This window comes from Neodiprion fabricii, chromosome 2 (genome assembly GCF_021155785.1).
Source record: "Neodiprion fabricii isolate iyNeoFabr1 chromosome 2, iyNeoFabr1.1, whole genome shotgun sequence".
In the NCBI taxonomy this organism is placed as follows: domain Eukaryota; kingdom Metazoa; phylum Arthropoda; class Insecta; order Hymenoptera; family Diprionidae; genus Neodiprion; species Neodiprion fabricii.
Window position 1 is genome coordinate 37,288,728 of NC_060240.1, and position 10,284 is coordinate 37,299,011.

The window sequence follows — 10,284 nt, forward strand, 5'->3', positions numbered from 1 at the left end:
TAAATTGTTCTCCATGTATATTCCTTATCTTATATGCCGAGAATCAGTGAGTCATAATAAACAAACAAATTCCAGTAACTGGAGTCTTTGCAAAACGCTAATACATGTATGCATATAATGTATTCTACGTTTAAAAAGTGTTCAATAAAATTCATTACATCTACAAAAATTGAGAATAATTTCTTTTTTATAAATACGATCGCGAGTACATAGATTTAACGTTTTATTACGATGCTATACATACGCTTATATATTTTGTCGGTATCACGAACGCTAATCACGTCTTTCGATTCGTACGTAAAGACACATACTATTTATCATACAGATGCATTTGTGTATTGTAACGCTATTATCCATACCGGTTGTTCAACGATAAAATTGATTCTCCTGTAAAAGTTAATCTGCAGGCAACGGGCAAGTGCGATCCATCGTTATATTAGACGAAAGAATATCTTTCCACAAGGTTATACCCGATCCGACTTCAAAGCAAATTACCAAAGTTTTGTCGAAGGACGAATGTACAGAAAAATCGTTAATTAAATAATGAATTTATGCTAACCGTATACGTGACGAATTATTCACACCGTTGCGTAACATAACGACGATCATATCACACGCGTTCGATAAACTCATCGCCTTAGTGCGATGAAAGAATATTTCATTCCAGCTACGAAGCGCCAAATTAAATTTACGCTAATTCAATGTAACTAATCAAACAATTATACACCGCCTAAAATTCATCGCCGATTGGTGCATACCTATCGTACCTCTTCGTGTGTAAAAACAACCCTCTGCGTGTAATGCCTGTAACATTGGCGGTGCAGTAATTGCCAGGCGATCAGGCGATTCCCGCAATGCCGATAATCGATGTAAACCAAGGTTCGTGTATACAAGTTCACGTGAACGTTGTTAGGATACGTAAGTTATAAGTATACGCGTTATTATGCTATACCTATACATTGATGTCAAAATGAAATAAGAAAATACGGATATATCTGTTCGTATATACACACATGCACAACATATGTGTGTATACGTAACTGTATGGACAAAGTGATGATTGCAGCAGCTAAATTTTGAATCCCTTTCATTTCCGTTTCCTATCGTCGTGTTTTATCGGCACGTTTGCGTAATTCAACGCGATAAATTGACATCCAATATTACAAAGAACTCCGCTGTATATTGTTGGGCCAATATTTTTCATCACCGGGGCACAGACGATAATAGGTCATCGGTTCGATTGGTTCTACTTTCGACATGTGTATGCCTACGGACATTCGTAATAATATACTCATCAATTTTAGGTCATATTTATCGACCTCTTTATCGTTTAGACGGATTATACCTATATCTGCGTGTATGTTCTGTTCGGCAAACTTCCGTAAGCCGAACCTGTTATTCGGATTTCACCTCGGAGAGTATCGACCTGCATCCTTATATGCGAGAGATAGGGGGAATGATATCACCGTAGAGTTGCGACAAACAGGGGATTCGGTAAGGATCCTCTAAAAAGGGTAAAAACAAAATCGTAAAAATATCTCCAATTTCACGGTTGCGTATAAACTTTGCTCCACTCGTATCGCTTCACTCGGTCGGTAGATTTCGAATTCGTTGGCACGAACAGGTCTAAGTCAACGTAACGTACACGGGAGAGGTAAATGAATATCCGTTGATATGGGTAAAGGCATCGCCTGGAATTCAATCGAGTGATTACGGATTTCTAAGAGCTTTACCACGCGTTGTATTATGTGAGTCCATTCGAAAAGAGCCAAGAGAGCTGGAAGTAAGCTCGGCCGACTCGCGATGAATACTGCACGTGTTTCCGGTCGATAGACTCTCGTTAACCACGTTAGAATTAGAATTTCGCATTGCCTTGGTCTGACATTCGCTTACGTTACGGTTGTTTTCTACTTTTCTGCGGTAAATTAGATGCTGCTTGGCTTAGCTCTTATCAGGTGTGATTAGGAACGTTTGGTTAAGGTTTTCCGAGATGATATTTACGAGGCTTACATATTCACTCGACGTTTCAGTTGTACCATCGAAACTAGAGCAAGGACCGTGTGCTTGAATAATCTATGTACAAGTTGTTCAAGATACGTTTCAGCAAGAAATTCGATATTAAGTACGTCGAGTATGGAATTAAAATTCAAGTACTGCGGTTCGTGTGTTGCCAGCTGTGATGATTTTACTGAAAATCACTTCAACAAAGAAAAATATGAAAATTTATAATCGTCAATTTCTCATCTAAGATCGCTTTAAGATTGTTAAAAATATAAAAGTTTGATTCGATATGCAATTTATTAGCGTCGCACTAATGTTGATTTAAAAAAAAAAAAACACGGCAATATCAAGTTTAATGTTGAAAAAAAATCCGTCCAGTGAATTGGGTGAGAAAAAAATGATTTTCCTAGCAAAATAAGCCATCTTAGGATGAAATCGAAGGAATATTCTAAATTAAAAAAAAATTTTTTTATGATTTGAATTAAAAACTATATGTAATTTCGTCATTTCTTTGCCTTAAATTATTCGGAAAATCATCATAACTCACGAATGTATAATAATCTCGTCATCAAATTAACGAGAAATTGTTTATTGCCGACTCAGTAATCCCCGCAACGTTTCATTGCTGGATAAAATTTCCATGGCTTTGTGAATACTTTAAACGAATGGATACACGGGATTCCCCTTATCACTGCGGTAATTTTCGAAAAATTAAAACTCGCTTGACTTTTTATCGCAGGAATTCTCAAGTTTTATCATTTTCTTTTACAACAGCTACATCGTTAAAAAAACCGCACGAAATCGCTATTTATACAAGTAAAGCGTTATAGAGCAGTGCTTTAGTCGAGCATGAATAATCTGCCGGTTCAAATTGCAGCGTGTCGCGTTACTATTAAACTTGTTATATTGGAAATACGATATCTCATCAAGTCCGTTCCATCTCAGATGAAAAGGAATTTAAAAAATTCTATACTCGAAGGGAGCATCCTAGTCTAGACCTTCGTTTATCGATATATAAAATGAGTAGGCAAATTCATCCTAACTTATGTAATGCCGAATTTTAAATCATCCATTTTTAGCTCGCAACCGCCGATATCAGTTAATGTTTTTTAGATTCCTCCATCGTTCGCTCATGGTTATCGAGTAATTATCATCTAGATCATCTCAGCCTGCAAGATGAGAGCAACGTTATAAAGTTGTAGCAACTCTTTCGCATGAAAAAATTTAGCACACTACTGCAATATGAATATCGGATAATTGGACAAAAGGATTTTTCGCTTTTTTCCTCTTAATGGTTGATCTTTCAGTAGTTTTCTCTTATCATGTTTCTCGAAATTGCCTTTTCCTCAAAAAATTCCATCCGCAACGTTTTATCGGATTCAATACCGTGCTGGAAAAATTTGGCGAAACTGTCATCCTTGCGAATTTCTGAAACCGATGATGTACTGAAATTTTTTTGCCCCAATAGATATAGTTTTCTAAGGTTATCTTTCAAATTATACGTTTACTTGAACATTCCTTTTGTATTATTCCATAGCTGGCAGAGCGCTAAATCTGGTTTTTGAATTTTACTGAAAGATGGCGGCCTTTGTCAAGCAGAAGTCCCCTATTTGCAGCGCTACATGTACGCTTTGACCTTTAAACTCATCCACGATTTATCGAGTCTAGTTTCACAACGTTATTTATACGTAAATAATTATACTCGCATGATAAGTTATGATTTAATACCTTTACAGGCAATATGAAGCACCATCATAGTAATTCTCGCTCAGATAAAATTAGATGTTTGTAATTTGACTACACAAAACGTTTTTCGCGAGCTTGGAAGACCTGGGAAATTATTGTCTGCAGGGATTAGGCTAAAAACATTTACTTTCATTTGTTAAATGTTAATTGTAAAATTCTTTCCTCATTGACAATGGTAGTTATTATTCAACAAATAGTTCGTCAAAATGATTCTGCGAGAAAAAAGTTGGTTGTATAAACAAATAAAAATGTCGAATCATCGAATTTAATACAAACTTGATATCAGTTTCCTGGTTTCGAATGACAGCAAATGGCAAAAGGCCATTTATAGATGATTCTGGATTTTCTAATATTTTTTGTAATTGTGAAATTAGGAAAATAAGATTTGGTTGGATAAATTTACAGATGTTTTTTTTTCCTATTCATTACAATATTAGTGGATAGCTGCATTCAAATATTGCGATTGCCTATCGTTCTATAAATTCTACCGATAAAAGAATTCGAAAATGCGTTTTCAACTGACGTGTATAAATTGGTCCCAGTATGAATACGACTAGACTTCCGCGTTTCAGTTCTCGTGCAAATTCAATCTCAGTCTTAAGTTGATAATATCAACAGATCGACATCGATCGGTCAAATTTCACCTATTTTTATAGATAACCTATTCATTTTTTGTGAATTAAATTCATGTGCAATTGCGACGGAAGTTCTTCGGGTCATCTGTATCCGATCAATTACGAAGTTGCGCGCCTTGAATTAGGCAACTCAACGCACACTTCTGCCCGTAATATTGAAGCTTGTCATCGATAAAGAATTTCCAGGCATTATTCGACAAGTCCAATGAATGAGCCGGTAAGTTACCCAGCGACTACGTGTTGTGACCGTGCGGATAACACGGGAATGACTACGTTAGTCGAGAGTGTGACATTTCACATCGTTGTCATCAGTCATCATGAGCTGTGTATTAAGATTTATCGAAAATATCCAGGTATACAGAATATTCTAGCATTAAAGTGATAACAAGTTCGGTGAAGGGAAATGCCCTTGCATGGACTTGCGATGCATTGGTTTAAATTAAATATCGAGAGTGACAGAGGTTTGATTTAAATCGTGTTTAGTGGTGAGGGATTGGAGATAGTACAGTGAAAAAATGTTTAAACAGCTACCAGCTGACGATCCTGACACATCTGACAGTTGAAAATTGCGTAATTTCGTACGGATATAACGGATTTACCAGACTTCATATGACCGTCTTCACGTGATCTTCGGACATTATCACGCAACTGCGTATATGATGGCGCATCCCGATGCCTTATTCAATCGAAAACAATATATCGGCCCAGAGTCCCTCGCGGATATATGTTTCAGGTTGATTTGCTCCAACTTGGACATTATTTCCTCCAAGGATGAACGTGGCTACCGAATCCTTAGAAAGGGTGTCGCACTTCCCAGCGAGATTTGTGACAGGATCATTGAATTCGCCCACAGAAATGGCACGAGAGATATCGATGATTACTTTTTATCAATGTTTAAAGACTCACCGACTAGGCTTAAGCGAGTCAAAATTGCGAACAGCAGCCTGTCGGACGAATCCGTCCTGACGATAACTAAGCATAAGCTAACAGAACTGGAATTAAGCGAATGTAAAAACCTCACCGAACTTACTATAGAGCACATTAATGCCAATTCGGACAATCTAATAAGCTTGGCTTTCCGAGGAGGTTCTATGATCGTTCCTTCTCAGCTCAAATCTGGTAATAATTCAGCAGACAAAAGCATTGATCACGATCTCTGATGATTGCAATGTAACATACGTTTTTTATTATTCCAGAAGATGATTCTGCGCTCAATTATAACAAGCGAGGGTATGTCTTGCGCACTCCGAACTTGAAGAAATTGGCACTTTGGAATGTCGACATAGCTGCCTACAAATACGAACTTCTATTGGCAGGATTAACCAACTTGACGCATTTGGATTTATCGAATGCTTCCCACATAGGACATGTTTACTATCATAATTTGGTACCAAACTTGGTTTCCCTTTCGCTCTACAATGTCAAAATCAACTCGCATCCTGAAGCATTCGTCACAAATATTAGCTATTTGAAAAATTTAAGGTAGTTTATCGCAAAGTCACAAAATTCCAGTAGAACAAAATGAATTGATCGATCCCACTCTTCTAATATTTTAACTGAATCATATAATAAAAAGACTCACTTACCATTGGAATGAATTATCATTAATGCAGTTAAATCCGAAATCTGTCATAAACTCATTGAGCAATTCATTTTTGTTTACTAGAATGCACAAGAAAATGATTTTTTTAACACAACTTGTAACAAATCCAAACTGATAATGAAATCTATTTTAGAATCCGCTTCTAGTAAATACTATTCCAAACTTTAATTCTGTTCATGAAACATTTAATCAGCAAAAAGTAGGTAAACAGACTTTGAGCCACTCTGCTTTGATTTAAATAAATCTTCTCATGTTGATCGCGGTCACAGATGTAATAAAAATATTGATGTATTTTAAAGGGATTTGGACATTTCACAATCGCACAGTAAACATGGGGAATTTGAAAACCCTAATAAAATCCTGGGAGATCTCGTCTGTGGCTTGCCAAAGCTTGTTTCATTGGATATTGGTGGAACTAATTTAGCAGGAAGAGGAGTCGCGGAGCGGCCGGATAGGTCGATACAATATTGCAGCGAGCTATGTGACATTCCTGGCCTCTCCTTCCGAGTCCATACGCCTCTCCAATTCTTAGGTCTCTATGGAACTGCTCATGGCGCCTGCAGAAGGCATGATATTCCTGCCCAAGTGGTACAATCATACCTCAAGCATAAAAGCCAATATTTATTCAAGTGGCCACAACTAAGAAAATTTCTCCTGTAATGAAAATTAATAACTAAATAATTGATTTTGCAGATAGCAGGAGAAGGCAATGAAGAGCAAATATTAGTTGCCGCTAGAGTTTGCATGGACAACAAACGGGATCTCTTGCGGAAAGTTTTGAATGACCTCTACCATATTTTTAGGTATGAAAATTGTGAGCGAATGGATCAGGCCTTGCACACAGTTCTTGAAGCTATGGAAAAACATCCTACTGAAAAACATATACAAATATCTGGAAGGTGGGTATATTTATTTTTATAATAAACTCGTGTAACTGGGACTGAATGACGAACGAAATATATTTTTCAGTGCTACGTTATTTTACATAGTGAAAATACAAGAAGAGAATGGATTGCCAGTTGAAATGAAACGTAGAATAATTGGAACCTTACTCGCAGGAATGAGTGCCCACCGAGACGAAGAGACTATGATGCGAAATGGCTGTTTAGCTTTGTGCCAGTTTCGTATTCCTCACGATGTAGTATGTATCTCTTTAATCGCAGCACTTATTACACGTATTCAGTGTACAGCCTTAATATGAAAAGACTTGGCGATCAAAATTGTGCATTTTAATCATTATTCTCATCTGATGTTACAAATCATATTGCTTCGATCATTAGCTCCAGATTAAGTACCTTATTAAATTAAAACATGTCTACAGATGTGGAATTACGAAGAACTGGTAAGAGTATTGTTACACTCTGCTGAGAATGCTGAACAGGAAGGCTTTGTACAGCGCATTGGACTTTATTTACTTAACTCGTTAGCCTGTCAAGTTGATGGAAGGCACAAACGTTTATTAGGAGAATTGGGTTGCGTGCCAACAATGTTGCGATTGATCGAATACAGACTTGAAGGTGGATTATTTGATGACGTTCTAGAAGTTGCTTGGTCTACAATGTGGAACATGACAGACGAAACTCCAATCAATTGTCAACGGTTTTTGGTAGCACAAGGCATGCGTCTCTTTCTTGGATGCGTCGATGTACGTTTCCCGTTACATAGTAAAAATTTTGCATTCAAACTCTATTAAAAAGAGAAGTATTCTAACAACTTTATCACACAAAGAAGTAATGTTCTATACTTGAAATGTTCTTGGAAGTTCCTCTGAGATTAATGTATTCTTTTGAAATCTGTTAGGCATATCCAAATAAAGAGGAGCTACTAAGAAATATGATGGGCCTGTTGGGTAATGTCGCAGAAGTGGAAAATCTCCGGCCTCAGCTCATGGAAGAAAGATTCGTAGCTGTTTTTGCAAGATTATTGAATTCCGATAGCGACGGCATCGAGGTATCCATGCAGTATGAATTTCGTATTCCTTTTTTGAATTAACAACGTTCCTGATCTCACTCTAAAAGCATAGAGAAAGAGTGCTGGATACCAGTGTAAGCGGTGGGATTGAGTTGTCTTCCATAGAACGCCAGTGACGTCGACATACCCATACGCTCAGGTCAATCATTTATTGGTTTATAAAATTTACGTATATATAATTAAGCCGTTTAGTCTCTCTCAAAAAGTATTGGATCATGAATCAAAGCATTATATATGTTGCTTATGGAATTTCAAGCCCATGATCATAAATATTCGTACATGGAAAATAATTCCCTGTGATGAAAAAGAGCTGGTTAGTGTGTGCTAAAAAAATGGCAGCGTATTGATGGCAGACTTCACCTGTCCCATAGTTTCTAGGTATCCAGCACCCTTCATGATGTACGAATTGCGCTTTGTTGATATTTCCAAGAGGTAATATTAGAGAGGAGACCCATCTTCATTATACGAAACAATTTATAGTGTAGTTCATCGTGAAGATTTGAAAACAATGGCACTATAATTTTGTAGAGGATGAATAAACTATAAGCTTTGCACACATTATTATAAACAAATTGCTTATTGATAATTCATAAGCTCTGAACGGTACGTCAGTGGTGCTTTTGACATTAACTTACGAAAATTAAATATCATATTTCATCGTCGATAGAGAGACGAGTTTGGTCTCCTCCTTAATAAGACTCCTTAGATATTTCAATATAATTTTTGCAGATACATGGATACTAAAGTTGATGGTATGTTCTTACCATTGTTATTGCAACGGTTTTCTTTATATTTTTTAATCTAAATCATGTCAGGTGTCTTACAATGCTGCGGGTATTTTGGCGCATATGGCAGCTGACGGACGAGAAGCCTGGGTCGTCAAAAATCCTGATAGAGACTATGTACTAAGTCGGATGTCTACAGCCATTGATCGCTGGGACCTGTCTGCGGCCCGTAACATCAACTATAGATCATTTCTTCCGCTGTTGCGGCTACTCGACATATTTCATACACCGCAATGCCAGTATTGGGCCATTTGGGCATTAGCAAATCTTACCAAGGTTTACCGTAAGTATATATCAGTTTTTCAGGCTTAATGAAATTAGTAAAGTATGAAATTTCAACAAAACTCAGATCAAAATGAGTTTGAAAATATATATATATATTTTTTTTTATATACTGACAGCTTTACATTTTATTTCACATCACAGCGGACAAGTATTGCATTCTGGTTGAAAAGGAGGGTGGTCTGACAAAGCTCGAAAAATTGCTAAAAGATCCCCGGCCCAATCTTCGTATGAAGGAACTTGCTCACTCAGTGTTAATGCATTGCCAGTTAGCATGCCACCCAGAACAATTACAACCTTCAAAATTATCTTCTGATGACGCTTGTAATGCTGAGGCTCTTTAGTACTCGGTTAAAGTTTTATACAACTGCCTGGTTCAACCAATGAAAACTGATGGACGATGTGTAAAATACTGAAAGACGTTAAAATTCTTGTATTTTGTATTCTCAGTTTGTATCCAATGCCTTCTATTCTATGGAGAAAATCCAGCAACAGTAACGCATTGACCGATAATTTAAGCATAAAAAATTGGATATGATTATTTCTCTCCATTGCTGATGAGTTGTTTTTTATTCCTTTCTTTCGGAATTCTTGAACTTTGTAACAGATGTTATAGATTTATCCATGTTATGTGTATACATACACTTGCAAATGTAAAATCAGATAAGGCTAAAAGGAATTTATAGAAGCGATATTTTCGATTGTTGATATTAAGTATTTTAATAGATTATATATTACGTTCTTATCATTCTCGAACCTTTCGACTTTGTACACCTTGTCATTTTTCTTGACCGAAACTGTGGTGTTATAGGAATTATTATAAAGTTTTCTCTCATTTGACTCCATGATTTACCTCAATACCTACCAAAGTTGATCTATTTTTACACATAATCTCTATAGTAACCCATTTGAGTACAAAATGTTATTCGATCATGTTATTTACAGCGGAACACAGTACCCTTATGATACAAATCATAACTATCGATACATTGGTTTGTCCTTATATTATTTTTACCCTCACATACTTTGCAAAAATTTAATTGCCAAGAAGATGAAGCAACTCTAAATTTTTGCGCAAGGTGTAACATTGTATAAGACTTGAGTATGGATTATTATGCATAGGTTTATTAAAACGGTGATATATAATTTATCCAGTTAATACTATGATATAGGTGTATGTATACAGCCCTTAAATAACGAACTTCCTTCGATGTAAATAGCAAGATCCTTAAAATAAATGAAATTATGAAAGGAGAATGTT

General features: G+C 36.4%; 1 protein-coding gene across 3 annotated transcripts; it reads left to right on the forward strand.

The window, feature by feature from the left end:
- Positions 1-4,660: 4,660 nt before the first annotated feature.
- Positions 4,661-10,274, forward strand: LOC124175795 (protein zer-1 homolog). 3 transcript variants are annotated; one of them, XM_046556328.1, is made up of 9 exons: positions 4,661-5,501; positions 5,579-5,864; positions 6,285-6,573; positions 6,679-6,884; positions 6,955-7,126; positions 7,307-7,630; positions 7,786-7,935; positions 8,772-9,024; positions 9,143-9,421. In XM_046556328.1, exons 1-9 carry the CDS (start codon positions 5,039-5,041, stop codon positions 9,190-9,192), a joined length of 2,193 nt encoding a protein of 730 aa, XP_046412284.1. In that variant the 5' UTR covers positions 4,661-5,038; the 3' UTR covers positions 9,193-9,421. The 3 variants fall into 3 exon arrangements, with proteins under 3 accessions (XP_046412284.1, XP_046412286.1, XP_046412283.1); XM_046556327.1 differs by having other exon boundaries at positions 4,662-5,501; positions 9,168-10,274; XM_046556330.1 differs by lacking the exon at positions 9,143-9,421 and having other exon boundaries at positions 7,786-7,946; positions 8,772-9,013.
- Positions 10,275-10,284: the final 10 nt, after the last annotated feature.

What these genes read in the sequence shown, in the direction of transcription:
- LOC124175795 (XM_046556327.1), top strand. Translation starts at nt 5,039, where the DNA reads ATGATGGCGCATCCCGATGCCTTATTCAATCGAAAACAATATATCGGC. An exon ending in TCTTTCTTGGATGCGTCGAT is followed by an intron (nt 7,631 to 7,785) that starts GTACGTTTCCCG and finishes GAAATCTGTTAG; the next exon opens with GCATATCCAAATAAAGAGGA. An exon ending in AAATCTTACCAAGGTTTACC is followed by an intron (nt 9,025 to 9,167) that starts GTAAGTATATAT and finishes TTCACATCACAG; the next exon opens with CGGACAAGTATTGCATTCTG.